Source organism: Bubalus bubalis, chromosome 9, assembly GCF_019923935.1.
Source record: "Bubalus bubalis isolate 160015118507 breed Murrah chromosome 9, NDDB_SH_1, whole genome shotgun sequence".
Lineage (NCBI taxonomy): Eukaryota > Metazoa > Chordata > Mammalia > Artiodactyla > Bovidae > Bubalus > Bubalus bubalis.
The window spans coordinates 30,403,357-30,422,840 of NC_059165.1; the positions used below are offsets into that span (position 1 = coordinate 30,403,357).

The 19,484-nt window shown below is 45.0% G+C and overlaps 1 protein-coding gene and 1 long non-coding RNA gene across 15 annotated transcripts in view; one reads left to right on the forward strand and one right to left on the reverse strand.

The window, feature by feature from the left end:
- The window catches only part of LOC102411198, a 72,420-nt gene that overhangs the window by 32,207 nt on the left and 20,729 nt on the right, over nt 1–19,484 (forward strand). For 4 of the 12 annotated variants that reach the window (XR_006553215.2, XR_006553216.2, XR_006553214.2 and 1 more), the window contains one exon: nt 3,517–3,816. The exons of 5 other annotated variants lie outside the window; for them this stretch is intronic. This is a non-coding gene — a long non-coding RNA (uncharacterized LOC102411198). Of the gene's footprint in view, nt 1–3,516; nt 3,817–15,436; nt 15,705–17,223; nt 17,792–19,484 lie in introns of those variants that run through there. 3 more of the 12 variants (XR_006641373.1, XR_006553211.2, XR_006553208.2) reach the window with 3 other exon arrangements.
- TENM2 (teneurin transmembrane protein 2) overlaps nt 1–19,484 on the reverse strand; it is a 1,791,425-nt gene that overhangs the window by 15,441 nt on the left and 1,756,500 nt on the right. For all 3 annotated transcript variants that reach the window (XM_044947351.2, XM_044947353.2, XM_044947352.2), the window contains 2 exons: nt 13,552–13,848; nt 10,484–12,098 (listed from right to left, as the gene is read on the reverse strand). In XM_044947351.2, coding sequence (XP_044803286.1) covers nt 10,484–12,098; nt 13,552–13,848 — 1,912 coding nt within the window. The remainder of the gene's footprint in view (nt 1–10,483; nt 12,099–13,551; nt 13,849–19,484) is intronic.

Here is a 19,484-nt window from a genome sequence, read left to right on the forward strand (position 1 = left end):
GCCTGAGAGTGGGATTGCAGAATCATGTGATAGCTCTATTTTTAGTTTTTTTTTTAAAGGAGCCTCCATACTGTTCTCCATACTGGCTGCACCGATCTACATTTCCACCAACAGTGTAGGAGGGTTCCCTTTTCTCTACACCCTCTCCAGCATTTGTTATTTGTAGACTTTGAAAAAAATTTAAGGGACTTCCCTGGTTGTCCAGTGGCTAAGATGCTGAGCTCCCAGTGCAGGGGCCTGGGTTTGATTCCTGGTCAGGGGACTAGATCCCACATGCCACAGTGAAGATCAAAGATCCTCTGTGCCATAAACCAGGGAAGCCAAATAAATAAATAAATAAAAATTTTAAATATTTATTTGGCTGAGTCAGGTTTTAGTTGCAGCACTTGGGATCTTTAGTTTCAGTATGTGGGATCTAGTTTCCCCACCAGGGAGTGATCCTGGGCCCTTTGCATTGGGAGCACAGAGACTTAGCTACTGGACCACCAGGGAAGTCCCATTTGTAGACTTTTTGATGATGGTAAAAATTGACATTTGAAAATGTATTTTTAGTTCTCTTGTGTATACACCTAGGTGTGGAATTGCTGAGTCCTATGGTTAAATCCTTTAGTTTTATTTTTAAAACAGACCAGAATCTGTGTCTTCTCACCACTTCTACCATCTCAACCCTTGCCTCATCTTCTAACTGGCCTCCCTGCTTTCACCTCTGCTCCACACACCCTGTCAACACAGCAGCCAAAATAAGCCCTTGTTGTTGTTGTTGAGTCACTTCAGTCATGTCCGACTCTGTGCGACCCCATAGACGGCAGCCCATCAGGCTCCCCTGTCCCTAGGATTCTCCAGGCAAGAACACTGGAGTGGGTTGCCATTTCCTTCTCCAGTGCATGAAAGTGAAAAGTGAAAGTGAAGTCGCTCAGTCGTGTCCAACCCTCAGCGACCCCATGGACCACAGCTTTCCAGGCTCCTCCATCCATGGGATTTTTCCAGGCAAGAGTACTGGAGTGGGGTGCCAATAAGCCCTTAGCATTCCTCTACTCATTACACTCCAGGAATTCCCTCGTTTCTCTCAATGAAGAAGTGAAAGTCCTGCTAATGGTCTGTAGGGACCCTTAACGTGATCTCTCTTCTCCTGCTCTCTCTGCTTCAGCCTCTCTGCTATTTCTTAAACATGCTAGGTGCACAGTCATCTTGGGGCCTTTATACTGGCAACCCCTCTACCTGGAATGTGCTGTCTCACTCTTCCCTTTTTCAAGTCTTGCTCAGATACTGCCTCCAATAAGGCTGACCTCAACCACCTAACAATCCCTGGTCCCCTTCCTTTTGCATCCCCCACTGCCAAAACTGTAACCACACTTTAACATGTGTCTCATATGGTTATTTATTGCATTCATTCTTTATTGTCTGTCTCCCTCACTGAGAATGTAAGCTCCACCAGGACAGGGAGTTAAATGTCTATTTCATTCACTGATGTCTCCCCAGGGCTGGCACAAAATAGGTGCTCAGTAAGGATTCATGGGGTGGATCAATGAAGAAACACTGAACATATGTGGCAAAAGCCACCCTGACTACTGTGTGTGACAGAGGAACTACCTGTACCTGTCTGAGAAGATGCATCTGAAAGGGTTGAATAAGGTCTACCCACCTCCTGCCCAGGGGCTGGTATGAGGGGCTTAATGCAACTTTGCTACTAAACACCCAGGCCTAGAAGACCCTCTAATGAGGGAGATTCTGGGATCCGTGGTGTATCCATCAGCCTTAGGTACAGACTAGGTATTGAATGACTTGGTAACTATACTTATTAGCGATAGTCCATTTAAGACTGATTAACATCAATAATCATACATGTATACAGGCTAAGTTGCTTCAGTCATGTCTGACTCTGTGTGATTTAATGTAGCCTACCAGGCTCCTCTGTCCATAGAATTCTCCTGGCAAGAATATTGGAGTGGGTTGTCATGCCCTCCTCCAGGGGATCTTCCCAACCCAGGGATTGAATGGGAGTCTCTTATGTCTCCTGCACTGGCAGGTGGGTTCTTTACCACTAGCACCACCTGGGAAGCCCATTTAAGAGTCATTATCATCAATAATCATAAGAGAGATGCACATAAAAACCACAGTGAAATAGTACCTCATACCTCTCAGAATCACTGTCATCAAAAAGACAAGAAACAATAAGTGTTGGTGAGGATGTGGAGAAAAGGGAGTCCTTAAGCCCTGTTGATGGGAATGTTAATTGGTGTAGCCACCACAGAAAACAGTATGGAGGGTCCTCAAAAATTAAAAATACAACTGCTATATGATCTGGCAATTCTACTCCTGGGTATTTATCCAAAGAAAACACTAATTTGAAAAGACATATGCACCCCTATGTTCACTGCAGCATTATATATAATAGCTAAGACATGGAACCTAAATGTCCATGGACAGATGAATGGATGAAGACAATGTGATGAATGAAGACATCTATAATGGAATATTACCCAGCTATAAAAAAGAATGAAATCTTGCCATATGTGACAACACATATGAGGCTATTCTTATTGAAAGAAGTTAGCGAAAGACAAATACCATATGTTTTTACTTAAGTGTGGACTCTAAAAAACAAAACAAATGAACAAATATATTAAAAAATAGAGTCACAGATACAGAGAACAAACAGGTGGTTGACAGAGTGGAGATGAGTGGGGGAATGAGCTAAATAGATGAAGGGGATTAAGAGCTACAACTACCAGTTATAAATAGGTCACAGGGATGTAATGTACAACTCAGGGAATATGGTCGATAGCACTGTAATAACTTTGGTGCGTAATCTATAAAAATATTGAATCACTATGTTGTACACTTGAAGCTAATATAATATTGTAAGTCAACTATACATCAATAAAGAAGTCATTTAAGAATACAGGTTTGAAATTGCTTTAAAAATTGTGTCAGCATCCTAGCAGAGAGAAGCCTGGCTTTAGCCCAGCAATAATCATATACCCACAGAGCACCTGTGTGCAAAGTACTAATAGATGATGAATGGTGTGCAGTGTGGATTTCTAAACTGGGTATTCCTGGTCACCCATCATGGTCACCTATCAAGATTGTTCTGCCATATCTAGGTATTATCTTACTGGTATTTGCTATCTAATTAAAAAAATTGTTTTGCCTTGTCTACTTAAGGAAATCCATTTAAAAAAAGAAGAGACTTTATGTCACTACCATAAGTAGGAAAGCAGACTCGCTGCAAACAGAAAATAACTGTAAAATTAAAACAAAGCAATGCAATTAAATTGGAGCATGATTTTGTTACCTGCTACCGGGGGAGTCTTAGACCTGCTCTCTCCATTAAAAAGGGAGATTAGAAGTGTTAATGAGGTGTTAAATACAACCAGCATCAACTGGAGGCTTTCTCCTTTGCCGATTTGGGAGAATAAAAAGAGCATGGAAAGAAACTAACTTTCCCCATTTGTGTTGCCATGTTATTTAATACCTCATCTATACAACGTATAAAATCATCACATCTTTCACCAGGGATATGAAGGGAATCCCATGAAAGGCAAGAGAAGAGGTCTTTGCCTTCAGCAGACTCTCCGCATCCTGACCTCTTCCCTGAAGGCATCTCTCCCTGTTCTCCAGGAGATAAGTTAACAACACCCTGCCTTGGGGACCAGACATTTCTTCATTTTTTTTTTTTTTTTGGCCACACCATACGGCATGCAGGATCTTAGTTCCCTGGCCAGGGATTGAACATGTGCCCCCTACAGTGGACACACAGAGTCTTAACCACTGGACCACCAGGGAAGTCGCAAGGGACCAGACATTTTAATGGCCGCTCCGATGAACACTAATAGTTCATGTCATGTGTTTTCTTCTTTTAAAGTTTCTAACGTGGCTTGGTTTCCAAGTCTAAACCTCTTCTGAAATGTTTATTCAAGTTGCTTGTCTCCTCCATTTCGCAGAAGGCACTTGTGGCATCATACAGACACCTCTCCTCCTTTCAAAGTCATTGGTGTCCTCTGATGATAGCCTCCCTAAACAATCAATCCTCGAGGTAGGAGCTGGCGATGTGGCCCCTCCTAATAGCTCATCACTCCCCCTCCTTATGTTCTTCGCAGCAAGTGCCGCTGGAGCACGTGCTCTGTAATACACACTGTCAGCGCAGCGGCTTAGGTGCTAAGTGCAGACAGAGCAGAGGGTAGAGTGAAGAGGAGGCTGGGCCTCCCTCCTCTCAGGGAAATCAACCTCCATGAAGTCCGACTTCAAACTTGCATGAACCTGGGGGTCTGTAAGCCCAGAGATCTCCAAGGGAGAAAGGTGGGGAACCAACCCAAGTCATCGTGGGTAACATTTCTGAGGTATGCTTACCTCAGAATGTGGGGTTTGAGATTTGCCAGAGCAATGCCACTCAGGCCAGAGTTTGGGATCTGTTTCAAAGTAGAGCTGTAGACCCCTGGGAGCCCTAGGGAATTACATAAAGGGGATAACTTCACTTCTCACCTACAGACTTCCTGTCTCTGAGTCTAGAGCTTCTTATAAAGCCAAATGCATTCCTACCATCAATCAGGCTTTGTGCAGGCCTCGGCTCTTTACATATCATGACTCACTTGCTCCTAACGGGGGGTCTATGCTGCTCGCCTCTGTGCCAGTAGAGGAAACAGCCTCCACCAGCCTTAAGAGGTGTCTGCTGCATTCAGAGAGCTGTATTTCCAAACAGGAAAGACTCTTTTGAGCACAAGAGAGGGGGAGAGAGAGAGAATTTCTATTGGTGGCGTTCCTGCTGACTACACGTTAATTACTTCTTAAATTGTGAGTGGCAAGTTCAACCACTCTGCTCATCTCCTAAGATTCAAATTAAGAGTCACAAAGATGGGTTTACAGATGAGCCAACACTTGAACAATGGAGAATGATTTGATGTTCTCCCCTGGGATGCGTCCTTCAGAGGTCATCTCATCTGCAGCAGGCAGCAGGTGTGGGCTTGTGCCTGGTCTAGCGCTCTCCACCCAGGTTCTTACTCTGCTTTGACTGCAGACATTAGTCCTAGGCGTGGAGATTCTCTAATATGACCTTTTATTTTAGACTCTTTCTAGTGTTTTCTGGATTCAATTTTGTTGGACTTTGTTCAGCCTGGTTTTGATGCCCATTTATTGAGTCTCCATGAAGCACTGGAATGAGGAGTGTCATCTTGCTATTCAAAAAACTCTGCTAATTTCTTTTTTCTATTTTTACTGGAGAAGAGTTGATGTATTTATTTTAAATTATACTCCAGTAAAAACATTTGGAGTATATTATGCTCCAATAAAGTCATTTAAAAATACATGAAATTCTAAAATGATTTTTATTGGAGTATAGTTGCTTTACAATGTTGTGTTAGTTTCTGCTGTGCAGCAAAGTGAATCAGCTATACGTATTCGTATGTCCTCTCTTTTTAAAATTTCCTTCCCGTTTAAGTCACCACCGGGCACTGTTCAGTTCAGTTCAGTCACTCAGTCATGTCCAACTCTTTGCGACCCCATGAATCGCAGCACACCAGACCTCCCTGTCCATCACCAACTCCCGGAGTTCACTCAGACTCACGTCCATCGAGTCGGTGATGCCATCCAGCCATCTCATCCTCTGTCGTCCCCTTCTCCTCCTGCCCCCAATCCCTCCCAGCATCAGAGTCTTTTCCAATGAGTCAACTCTTCACATGACGTGGTCAAAGTACTGGAGTTTCAGCTTTAGCATCATTCCTTCCAAAGAAATCCCAGGGCTGATCTCCTTTAGAATGGACTGGTTGGATCTCCTTGCAGTCCAAGGGACTCTCAAGAGTCTTGTCCAACACGACAGTTCAAAAGCATCAATTCTTTGGCATTCAGTCTTCTTCACAGTCCAACTCTCAATCCATACATGACCACAGGAAAAACCATAGCCTTGACTAGACAGACCTTTGTTGGCAAAGTAATGTCTCTGCTTTTCAATATGCTATCTAGGTTGGTCATAACTTTCCTTCCAAGGAGTAAGCGTCTTTTAATTTCATGGCTGCAGTCACCATCTGCAGTGATTTTGGAGCCCAGAAAAATAAAGTCTGACACTGTTTTCCACTGTTTCCCCATCTATTTCCCATGAAGTGATGGGACTGGATGCCATGACCTTCGTTTTCTGAATGTTGAGCTTTAAGCCAACTTTTTCACTCACCTCTTTCACTTTCATCAAGAGGCTTTTTAGTTCCTCTTCACTTTCTGCCATAAGGGTGGTGTCATCTGCATATCTGAGGTTATTGATATTTCTCCCGGTAATCTTGATTCCAGCTTGCGCTTCTTCCAGTCCAGCGTTTCTCATGATGTACTCTGCATATAAGTTAAATAAACAGGGTGACAATATACAGCCTTGACGTACTCCTTTTCCTATGTGGAACCAGTCTGTTGTTCCATGTCCAGTTTAACTGTTGCTTAGTGACCTGCATACAGATTTCTCAAGAGGCAGATCAGGTGGTCTGGTATTCCCATCTCTTTCAGAATTTTCCACAGTTTATTGTGATCCACACAGTCAAAGGCTTTGGCATAGTCAATAAAGCAGAAGTAGATGTTTTTCTGGAACTCTCTTGCTTTTTCCATGATCCAGTGGATGTTGGCAATTTGATCTCTGGTTCCTCTGCCTTTTCTAAAACCAGCTTGAACATCAGGAAGTTCACGGTTTCATATTGCTGAAGCCTGGCTTGGAGAATTTTGAGCATTACTTTACTAGCATGTGAGATGAGTGCAATTGTGCAGTAGTTTGAGCATTCTTTGGCATTGCCTTTCTTTGGGATTGGAATGAAAACTGACCTTTTCCAGTCCTGTGGCCACTGCTGAGTTTTCCAAATTTGCTGGCATATTGAGTGCAGCACTTTCACAGCATCATCTTTCAGGATTTGAAAGAGCTCCACTGGAATTCCATCACCTCCACTAGCTTTGTTCGTAGTGATGCTTTCTAAGGCCCATTTGACTTCACATTCCAGGATGTCTGGCCCTAGGTGAGTGATCACACCATCGTGATTACCTGGGTCATGAAGATCTTTTTTGTACAGTTCTTCTGTGTATTCTTGCCATCTCTTCTTAATATCTTCTGCTTCTGTTAGGTCCATACCATTTCTGTCCTTTATCGAGCCCATCTTTGCATGAAATGTTCCCTTGGTATCTCTAATTTTCTTGAAGAGATCTCTAGTCATTCCCATTCTGTTGTTTTCCTCTATTTCTTTGCATTGATGGCTGAAGAAGGCTTTCTTATCTCTTCTTGCTATTCTTTGGAACTCTGCATTCAGATGCTTATATCTTTCCTTTTCTCCTTTGCTTTTCGCCTCTCTTCTTTTCACAGCTATTTGTAAGGCCTCCCCAGACAGCCATTTTGCTTTTTTGCATTTCTTTTCCATGGGGATGGTCTTGATCCCTGTCTCCTGTACAATGTCACAAACCTCATTCCATAGTTCATCAAGCACTCTATCTATCAGATCTAGGCCCTTAAATCTATTTCTCACTTCCACTGTATAATCATAAGGGATTTGATTTAGGTCATACCTGAATGGTCTAGTGGTTTTCCCTACTTTCTTCAATTTAAGTCTGAATTTGGCAATAAGGAGTTCATGATCTGAGCCACAGTCTTTTCGGGAGAACCAGGAGAGTAAGTGAGGTTGAATATGCTTTGCAAATGATTTTATTTGGGTCTTGATAGCTGTAGGGTGTCTGTTTAGCTCACGCTGATGACTTTCTATTTGCTTCTGGCTGATCCATCCCCAAGGTGTCCAGTGCCAAGAGGGCTCTGGGAAGTGCATTCTTGGGTGTGGAGGCCTTCTTCTATGCCTGAGATAGGCGTGGCCTGCCGCCCCATTCCTATTGTTGTCTTCATCTGGAGACTCTTCCTCTCCCTTCCCCACTTCATAATGGCCTCAGCTCAAACGGCCCTTCCTCTGTGAGCACCCCAAAGAAATGAGATCCTTTGTTCTCTAACTCTTAGCTGTTTCATTTATCTTCACGGCCCTTGTCATTATCTGAAACTATATATATAGGGGTGTGTGTGTTTTCCTGAGACACCCTTGAGTTAGAAACTGCAGTGTGGTCAGTGGGAGAAGGAGAAGGTGGGATGATTTGAGAGAACAGCATTGAAACATATACGTTACTATGTGTAAAACAGATAAGCAGTGCGAGTCTGATGTATGAAGCAGGGCACCCAAAGCTGGTGCTCTGTGACAACTTGGAAGGATAGGGTGGGGGGTGGTTCAGGATGGAGGGGACACATATATTCCTATGGCCAATTAAAATTGACGTACGGCAAAAACCACCACATGCTGTAAAGTAATTATCCTCCAGTTAAAATAAATGAATTAAAAAAAAAAAAAAGAAACTGCAGTGAGCTGGGTGGACACAAACCCTGCTAAGCCCTGGGTAAGAGAGGAAGCCCTGGCAGAGTAGCATGTCAGGGCCTCCCGATGATTCACAGTGGGGCGACTAGGAGGGAACTAGCTTGGCTGTAACTCCTGAGGAACCAGCTGCTTCGGTTGTAGGGGGATGCTGGGTTCAACTTCAAAGGCTCTGGAACTTGTCAGTAAGGCACAGCATGGCCAGAAGTTGACCTTTAAGGTCATCTATTTCTGCAGCATGGGGCACTGAGGGCCACACTGTGCTCCAGGGAGCTGCTGCTTCCTTTCCTGTCTTGGCGATGGATAAGTGATCCCTGGTTACCTGAGGGTAGGGATCTTCTGGGCTTGATGCTTCCCTGGCCCATGGCTAAGAGCTATGAGTTCCCTGGAACTTGGAGTGGGGCTTGGAATTGGGGTCCTCACTGTTATTCATCTACAATGCATGTCAGGTGAGATGGCTCCATATTCTTTGCTGAATATTGGTCTTTTTCCTTCATCTATCCATTCGTCTATCCAGATTTCCTTGTTTCTCTCCCCGAAAAAAGGGGTTCTATCTTGTAGTCCACTGCATCTCTAGTACTTATATGTTAGATGAAAATATCTGTCAATAGGTGAATAGACAGATGGATGGATAAGGACCCTCATTTAACCAATTTCTCACTTAGCATGAAGAAGCAGATTATTTGCCTTCCTTGACCTGTCTATCCAGACCTCTCTCCAAGCTTCCTATGTCCTTTTGACCTGTTTTTCTTTTTCATGTGACTGAGCTCTGAGTGGCATGCAGGATTTAAGTTTCCCAATCAGGGATTGGACTTGCGTCCCCTGCAGTGGTAGCACAGAGTCTTAGCCACTGGACCACCAGGGAAGTCCCCTGTCCTTTTTGACTTTTGCTCATGTCTTTCTTCAGCCTTGAGCTCATTTCTACCACCAAGATCCCCTTCATTCTCAAGGTTTGAGGTGAGGCCCTTCTGGACTATGCCAAAATTTTCAAAACTGAAGTCATCTGCACATGCACTACACACACACTTCTTTGAGAGAAGTGTCTGCCTTGTTTCCATTGCATCCCCAGTAGGCATCACCGACTTGACGGACATGAGTTTGAGTAAGCTCCAGGAGTTGGTGATGGACAGGGAAGCCTGGCGTACTGCAGTCCATGGGGTCACAAGGAGTCGGACATAACTGAGCGACTGAACTGAACCCCAGAATGAAGCATGTTGGTGCCTTAAAAATGCTTGTTGAATAAATACCTGGACAAACACCTATATGGTAGCATGGACTTAATCCCATTTTCCATTATCACTGCTTATTTGTATTTGTTTCTCACCAGCCTCATCGTTAAGGTCAGGAGCTGGGTCACAGTCATCTCAGTACCCACGCTGTTTCGTTGCTTCACTAGTAATGGTGATGTTAATAACACAAGCCGATACCCTTTCGTGAACATCCTCTAAGTGCCAGGCACTGAACTTTACATACATAAGTTCATTTCCTTCTTATGATCACTCTGTGAGATGATTTTGTTAGTGCTCTTTTGCAGAGGAGGATACTACAGCTCAGAGATACTGGACAACCAGCCCAGGGTCCTTTGACTTATAAATAAAAGAATTTGAACCAGGTATTTCTGAGATCAGGGTCTTATCCTTTCCTCCTTCATAAGGTTGCTTTCCTCTTTTAAGTTAGAGAGGGCTCTTATAAAAGTTATCTCAATGGAATGGACTTGAAAATAGCCAGGATATCTTCAAACAGAACTGCCTGGCTAGCTCAGTTGGTAGAGCATGGGACTTTTAATTCCAGGGAAGATGCCCTGGAGAAGGGAATGGCAACCTACTCCAGTATTCTTGCCTGGAGAACTCCATGGATAGAGGAGCCTGGCAGGCTACAGTTCATGGAGTCCAGAGAGTCAGACATGACTGAGTGACTAACGTTTTCACACTTTTCTTCAAATAGAGCTAAGGACTGCTCTGTACTGTGATTGCTTGACTGTTCTCAATCCTGTACCGGCAGTGTACACAGCCCTCCAGGATTCTCCTAGCATCAGACATAAGACCTTGTTTCAAAGTCCCTGATAGTCTACTAGGACAACCACCCCACAGGGAGCCACTGCTCAACTGAGGTGGCCAGGTCCTTACCTGTCACGTAGTTCTTCAAGTCCAGCTCATTGCTGAGAGGATTGTTGCTCTTGAACATGTACAGGTTAAAGGGGGCCGGCTCCTTGCCCACATTTTTCCACATGGTGTAGTCTGGAGAGGTCCATCGTCCCGCCAGTACATCATAATCACGCTGTGTGAAGTGGACCAGCTTGGTGAGGGGATCGTAGAGTCCCCCATGGAAGCCAATGACCATCTGGAAGTCAGGGTTGGAGTCGTAATAAATCTCCCCATAGGCGGTGTACTGCAGCTGCTTGATCATGAGACCATTGATGCTGAACACAGCCAGGGGCGTCCCTGTGTTATCCGAGGCAACATAGTACTCCTCTCCACTGCTGCTCTCCATGGCAAAGAGGTGCCCCTGGAGGTCATAGTAGAGCGAGGTTATCTCTGAGTTGGAGTGATTGTAGACATGGGTGATGCGAGTCGGGTTGTGAAGGTCAGAGTAGAAATACTGCAGGTGGTGGCCCAGGTTGGTCTTGTAGGAAGCCCGCCGCCCCACGCCATCATAGCGGTACTGGACGCTCCAGCCACTGGCCTTATTATAAGCCCTCGTTAGGAGGCCCTTGGAGTTGTACTCAAAGATGTCAGCCCCTCGCTGGCACAGATAGCCATCGTCGTCAATTTTGTACTGCACGTCGCCAAGCCTGGTTATCCGATCCCGGAGGTCGTAGCGCAAGGGCATGAGGCGCACACTGTTCCCTGGGTTCAGCAAGTGGAGGTTCCCGTTGAGGTCGTAGCTGTAGCGCCAGGTGGGGCGGTCATTGACGGCCACACTCTGGAGCTGCCCGTCCCCATCATAGTCATAGGTGTACTTAGTGGTGTTGGCGTAGGGCCCCAGTTTCAGCTCCCTCTTGATCACCCTGCCCATGCTGTCATACTGCACCGTCATCCAGTACATGAGGGACCGGAACATCTCGTATTGGACTTCCTTGATCCGCCCATGGGTGTCAAAGTGTTTGCTGAGGGTCATCACGGCCGTGGTGATGATCTGGTTGATGTCATAGTAGATGACCCCGAACTTGCCAAAGTGCTCCACTTTGCCGGAAATCTCATCATAGCGGTAGAGGTCAACGGGAAGGGGAGTCTCACTTATGACGGGCTTGATGCTTGCGATCCGGAAGCTGTTGTCGTGATAGGTGTATTCAAACCTAGCGTTGACCATGCCTTCCTCGGAGAACCTGTAGATCTGCTTGTCCACAAGTGGGCCGATCTTTCGGTACCTGATGGTGCAGGAGAAGCCCCCGCTTTGGAGGTTGACCATTTTTAAGACGCCAGTGGTCTCATCATATCCGAAAGTGATGGCAGTGCTGTCATAGACGATCTCCGATAGCTTGGAGAGTTTCCCATACTTGTAGAATACCTGGCGTCCAGTGCCCAAAAAGGATGTCTTTAGGATGCGGCCATCATCACTGTAGTCAAAGATGACGGAAGCGTTGCTTTCAGGCGGGTTATAAGTGTTGCGGATGTAGCCAATGGAGGTGTGGGTGGCCATGCTGTGCCGGGCGACGCTGGGCATGGTGACAGCGTGGAGGCGCTCAGAGGAGTCGTACTCAAATATGTACTGACGCTGACTCTGTAGCAGGAGCACCATGGACTGGAGGAGGAAAGGGGAAGGGAACACATGAGTTAGCCATTTAGGACCCAGTGCTCAAATGGACGGAATTTATTCCATCTCCTGGATGGCAATTCAAAATCTGTGAAGGATGGGGAGATTTAGACTAGCGATTTGGGGTGAATTGATGTCATGGGGCATGCTACTTTATGGATCATGGCCGCTAGAGGAATGCTCCCCAAACTTTAATGTATGTGTAAAATACCCAGGGATCTGGTGAAAAGACAGATTCTGATTATATAGTTCAGTGCGAGAGGGCAGTGGGGAGGTGGCCTGTGAATCTGCTTTGGGAACATCCCAGGTGATGCTGGTGTTGCCTGGACCATAGTCTGAGTTGTAAGGGGTTTGAAGGACTGAGATGAGAGTCACTGGGTTCGCCTCTGGGCTCAATGACAAGACATCCTGAGACTGGTGAGAAATGACTGCTGCTGGCCCGGCAGGGGACAGGTATGATGCACATATTATGTTTGGGGGCACCCCCTACTAAGTCTCACCGTAAAGCACATCCTTCGCTTAGAAGCCCCTGGAAAGATTAAGTAACCTGGAATCATTGATTCTTTGGGGGAAAAAATGACATCCAACTTGAAGCCATGGGGAGATTCTTGCCTTCCCTGTTGACCATTCATTCTGATATCTTCTGTCCTAATGAGAACAGTATTGAGAAGGGACCAAATAGACAGAAGCCCCTCTTACAGAAGAGGTAACAGCTCTGTCTGCAAGTGACCACTGTCATCAGGAGGCAAGAAGGGAAGAAATGGAAATGGGCTTGAGTGGACGTGAGTCCAGGTGAGAGGCCCAGGCTGAGCAAGCCCCTGTCTAATGATAGATGACCAAGGCAGTCTTTAAAAGTCTTGTCCCCCACTCCCAGAAGGGACCTCTTTTTTACTGCTGCTCCAACCTGACCTTTTCTAACATGGAAACCTGAGTCTGGCACTTTCAGACACAGGGAATTATGTAGCAAGAATCTGTTGACTGCTTCAGCCAACAAGCCACGTAGGAGGGGGCTGCTCCGTGTGCTGGAGTTTTAGGCAGAGTTCCCTACCCTGATGGCTTAATTCCAGGCATGGCAGAAATGAATCACTGCATTTCCAATTCATAAGGAATGATGAACTGTGCTGCTAGTGACATGATTCTGTCCACTTCAACAGCACTTTTCTGGGGGAATAAAATCAGACAATCTATTCTTTTCGCTATTACCGAGTGTCGAGCAGGTTTTTTTTTCTTTTCTGTTGATGGTAGTAGTGCTGGGCTATGAATAACATTTTCCTTGGGATTTCCTCCCTCCCAGAGGGTGGTGGGAGTACATGGGAGCCCTGGTAGTGTCAAAGTAAAGATGTTAAAATGTCTTATGGCAAAGTGTATCAGGTCAGCTTAAAAAGAGCAGCGTGAATGAGAGAGACGGCCCCAGCTGAGCAAGGGCAGCATGTCCACCCACCTTGTCAAGGTAGGAATAGCTCCACACCTTCCCGTCGGCAAACATGCGGGACACGATCCGGCCCTGCTTGTCGATGTCCGTCCTCTCGCTCATGGCCCCGCGCTGAAGGCCAGCCAAGCGCCCATTGAAGAAATAGGAGACATTCACGGCCGCCAGCCCGCTGCTGGGGAGCCAGAGGAAGGGGCGGCCCACTTGGTCATAAATGATCCTCAGGGTGAACTTCCGGTGATCATCATAGATCTTCTCTGTCCGAATATTCCGGTCATAGTCAATGGACAAGAGATTTCTTCCATGGACCTAGGAAAACACAATGTGCCTGCTTTGAAAGACATCACGGGGCATGTTAGCTCAGGTTGCTATGGAGGGTGTGGCCAGGTCATGTGTGTGCTTTAGAGGAAGAAATACTCTTGAAGTTATTTAGGGAAGTGCTTCCTAAAAGCCTTTACATCATAGTACACACAGGAAATGGTAATTTTTTGTAGCATTCACTAGATACAGAAACAAGGCTGCTTATGGCTGGAAATGACTGATCTGGGCATGACCACCATGAACAGTTATATAGGCTGTACACTGCACAGCTCAGGGGTGCCATCATGTAGACCACGTAAATGGTGAAATTACATGGCCATCCACAATAGCCCTGGATCCCAGGGTTCTGACTGTCCTGCCTGGCCATCTTGGTAAGCAGGAGAATTTGTATATTTACACACTTAAAACGCTTTTTGGGCACGTCATCAACTAATGGGTAGCTAACGATTTTTGAGAGCAGGTGCCAAGATTTGTTCCAAAATCTTAAAAGGTACCCAGGAAGGTGATGAGGAGCTCTTAGAAATCCATGTTTTACCACGATCTGGGAATATGAAGCCTTATTCCTACGTGATATCCTTTAATTCTCCCACCTAGAGAAAAATCTCGCCATTGCCAAGGATGCAAGACACCAGTGGGATGATAGCAATAGGGCTGGGGAATCCCAACAAAGGGAAGAACTGATTCACTTAGATTTGAAAAGAACAATCCAGATATAATTTAATATTTATTTAGCAGTTGATCTGTTTAGAAAAGAGAGCCTCTCTCCGAAGGCAGAGCTGAGAGACTACACTCTGGGTATGGGGACATGAGAGGGACTCTAGAGATTCAGCTAGCCTGGAGTGGATGCCTGGAATTGAAGGGAATGAGGCCAACTCAGCCCAGGCTCTTTCAACATAATTGACTACAAATCTGCACATCCCTGGGGTGACTGCTGAAGGCAAGAGAAGGTATAAACATGCAGAAAGAAAGGATGTGAAAGATGTCTGGTACCTCCCTACCTTATAGTAATAATTCAATAGCACTTAATAATAATGATGGTAATACTAACTTGGACACATGTTCAGAGCCAGTCTATATAGGCATTATCTTGGGCAATTTACATCCACTGTCAGAGCTGATGCTCACAAATGAGGAAACTAAGCCTTGAACAGAGGTTATACACTTGCCCAAGGTCATGCAGCAATGAAGTGGTAGGTTAGTCTGGGACTTAGGTCTTTAGACTTTGACCAGTTAACCAACCAGCTCTACTATTTCCCACACTGTTTATATTGGATGTGCATTGAGTGTCCTGAGATGTGTCAAATGACTGTAGAGCATTGCCACAGCCCTTGAAGGGTTCCACATTGCAGCTTTGGTGGGGGCACTAGGAATAATTTTAATATGACAGACAGCTGTTATACTGGGGAGCAGCACTTTTCCCAGGTAAAGAACTACATTTCACAGCTTTCTTGAGACTTGGGTAGAGGTAAAGTGATTTAAGTAGTAGTCGTTGGCTGGGTCTTCTGGGAACCTTGAAGAAAGCAGACATAGCCGGGAAGCAAGCACCCCTTTTGTTCTTCCTCCCTCCTTTCCTTAGGTGGAATGTGGATGTGATCACTGGCCCTCCAGTATTCACTTTGTGAATATGGGGTGACTTTGAGGATGTTAAACCTCAAAGACTCATCCAGAGAAAGAGTCTAGATCTCTGTCAACCTAGGTGTCCTCAAGATGACCTAGGTCATCTGTACCAGCAAGGAGATCCAACCAGTCTATTCTGAAGGAGATCAGCCCTGGGATTTCTTTGGAAGGAATGATGCTGAAGCTGAAACTCCAGTACTTTGGCCACCTCATGCGAAGAGCTGACTCATTGGAAAAGACTCTGATGCTGGGAGGGATTGAGGGCAGGAGGAAAAGAGGACAACAGAGGATGAGATGGCTGGATGGCATCACCGAATCGATGGACGGGAGTTTGAGTGAACTCTGGGAGTTGGTGATGGACAGGGGGGCCTGGCGTGCTGCGATTCAAGGGGTCGCAAAGAGTCAGACATGACTGAGCGACTGAACTGAACTGAGGAGAAGGGAATGGCTACCCACTCCAAGTATTCTTGCCTGGAGAATTCCATGGACAGAGGAGCCTGGCAGACTATAGTCCATGGAGTCACAAAGAGTCAGACATGACTGAGTTACTAACACTTTCACTTTTCAGACTCCTTTTAGATCCTGAAAATAATGTCTATATCTTGTATAATCTCCTGTTATTTCTAATCTGTTACCAGCAGTTGAAGCTAATCTAAACTGATAAAAGTCCCTGATGCTTTGACAGATATTGTGTTAAGTACTTTACATGCTTGATTCCATTTTATTCTCACACATAGGTAAAAATTGTTTTATATATGGGCATCCAAGCTCGAGGGGGGTCACATAACTAGAGAAGTGCTAGGATCTGAGCCCAGGACTACCTGATTCTCCAAACCATTGCTGTTTTCATGAAATCATCCCAGAGGAAAGGGAACAGAACATGTGAGATAGAACATTTATCTAAAGGATGGAAAGAGAATAAAGGTGTGAGTTCTTGGGCTTTTAAGGAAATCCAACTTTAAGTGGAAGATTCATATCATCAAACCTGCAGTAATTGGAAGAATCCAAAAAAGGAGTGAGTATGGCAGGATATTTCTAACATGTCCAAAAGTCAATGCTGTCAGAATCATTGAAGATGCTGAAGATACGGTATTAGAGTTATCATAACCAGAGCAAACCACAAGCTTGGGTTAGAAAGATCACTTCCTCTGGGAACAGAAATGTGGCCACACTGGGTCGCTTCACTTGGGACAAGAGCAGCAGAAGGCCACCGATATCCTTAAGCCTATTGTCTAAGAATTTCAGTTCAAGACCCCGTCAACATTTTATTCGGCAGAGTGAAACACATGGCAACAGGAAGGATTTTCAGGATTTCCTAAGCCGCCTGTACCTATGTATTTCCCACTTCCTCAGTCACCCGTCCATCCCTTTTCTTACTCTTTTCCCCTTTGTTTCTCTTCACTAATATCACACAGCCCCCAGGGCATTTATTATTGATTAAACATTATATCTCTGCCAATGTCAAGCATGGTGCCTGCTCTGGAATGCAAGGAGGGATGCCACCAACAAAGCAACACGCCCTGATAACTTTTTTTTTTTTTTTTTGAGAGAACTTTTTGCCATGGGCTTGGTGTGTTCTCAGCACTGCCCATGTTTTTCTTGTTGAATCCTCACAACACTCACAGGCAGGCACTATTATCCCCACATTACATGCAAGGCACAGATGGTTAAAATGCTGTGCTCACGCTTACACAGTAAGTGTTGGGGCCAGGATCCCAATCCTGAGCTCACCACCTCCACCCCTAGGCTGTACCGCCGCCCCCACACCCCCACCCCATGGGCGGCTCTCCATCAGACGTGTGATTCTAAACCCTCGGGGATGCTCTCTCAAAGCACGGCGGCTGCACTGACTCCACCACTGCTGAATCAGCCTCCCAGGGAATCCAAGCTGGGCGATTCTGATGCGTACTACTGGCTAAAATACTTGGTGAGCCATAAGGCTGTATCTTCAGTTACCTGGGGGAGACCAACAGGCAAATCATATATCCATAATTGTGTGTGTATGCATGTAAGTATAGTGCTATAACATGCATTCATGGGGGATACTAACATGTAAATCATATGTGCAAGCATGACTATCATAGTACCAACTATATTAGTGTATGAAGGTGTTGAGAATGCAGAAAAAACAGAATAGTAGGCAAACACAGAAGAGGGTTCCCAAACCTCTGACTGCTACCATTTGGGTTTGCTGCTGTTACTGAAAAGCTTATGAGGCCCAGGTACACCAACCATAAAAAAGTAATAGGTGCTAATCATTCAGTTCAGTTTAGTTCAGTCGCTCAGTCGTGTCCGACTCTTTGTGACCCCATTAGCCATTGATAATTCAGGGTGGGATTTTATTCCCAAATTCATTACATTCTGGGAATGGGATTTTATTATAGAGCTAATTTGAGATTTTCCCCCGTTTATTGAGATAATTGGGCTTCCTTGGTGGCTCAGACAGTAAAGCATCTGCCTGCAATGCAGGAGACCTGGGTTTGATCCCTGGGTCGGGAAGATCCCTTGGAGAAGGAAATGGCAACCCACTCCAGTATTCTTGTCTGGAAAATCCCATGGATAGAGGAGCCTGGTAGGTTACAGTCCATGGAGTCGCAAAGAGTCAGACATGACTGATTGTCCTCACTTCACTTCACTTCATTGAGATAAGTGATATACCTCATTGTATAAGTTTAAAGTGTACAGCACAGTGATTTAAGTTACATATATTATGAAATGATTACCACAATAAATTAGGTTAAATCCATCATCTCATATAGACACAAAAAAAGGGAAGTCTTAGGATTTACTCTCTTCACACCTTTCTTTAAAATCAATGATTTTTATGTTTATTTTTAAAGTTAAGATCAAATTGACATATTCTATTAGTTTCAGGTATACAACAGAACGATTCAATATTGTACGTACTGTAAAACAGTCAGCTCAGTAAGTCTAGTTAACACTGGTCACTGTACACGGTTGTGAAACACTTTTTTTTATGATGAGGACTTCTAAGATTTACTCTTCAGTTCAGTTCAATTCAGTTCAGTCGCTCAGTCATGTCCAACTCTTTGCAACCCCATGAATCGCAGCATGCCAGGCCTCCCTGTTCATCACCGACTCCTGGAGTTTACTCAAACTCACGTCCATCGAGTCGGTGATGCCATCCAGCCATCTCATCCTCTCTCGTCCCCTTCACCTCCTGCCCCCAATCCCTCCAAGCATCAGGGTCTTTTCCAGTGAGTCAACTCTTTGCATGAGGTGGCCAGTATTGGAGTTTCAGCTTTAGCATCAGTCCTTCCAATGAACACTCAGGACTGATCTCCTTTAGAATGGACTGGTTGGATCTCCTTGCAGTCCAAGGGACTCTCAAGAGTTAGTAACTTTCAAATATGCAATACAGTGTTAACCATAAACACCATGCTGTACATTACAACTCAATTACTTATTTAAGTGGAAGTTTGAGTCTTTTGACTCCCTTTCCTCATTTTGAGCACCGCAACCCCTTACCACTGTCAACCACGAATCTGTTCTCAGTAACTATAATCTTTTTTTTGAATATTCAGGACTGATTTCCTTTAGGATGGACTGGTTGGATCTCCTTGCAGTCCAAGGGACTCTCAAGAGCCTTCTCCAGCACCAGAGTTCAAAAGTATCAATTCTTCAGAACTCAGCCTTCTTTATGGTCCAACTCTCACGTGGACCTGTACATGACAAATGGAAAAACCAGAGCTTTGACTAGACAGACCTTTGATGGCAAAGTGATGTCTCTGCTTTTTAATACACTGTCTGGGTTTGTCATAGCTTTTCTTCCAAGGAGCAAGCATCTTTTAATTTCATGACTTCTGTCACCATCCGCAGTGATTTTGGAGTCTGAGAAAATAAAGTCTACTACTGTTTCCATTTCTTCCCCATCTATTTGCCATGAAGTGATGGTTTCATCATCTTATATTTTGAATGTTGAGTTATAAGCCAGTTTTTTCGCTCTCCTCTTTCATTTTCATCAAGAGTCTCTTTAGTTCCTCTTC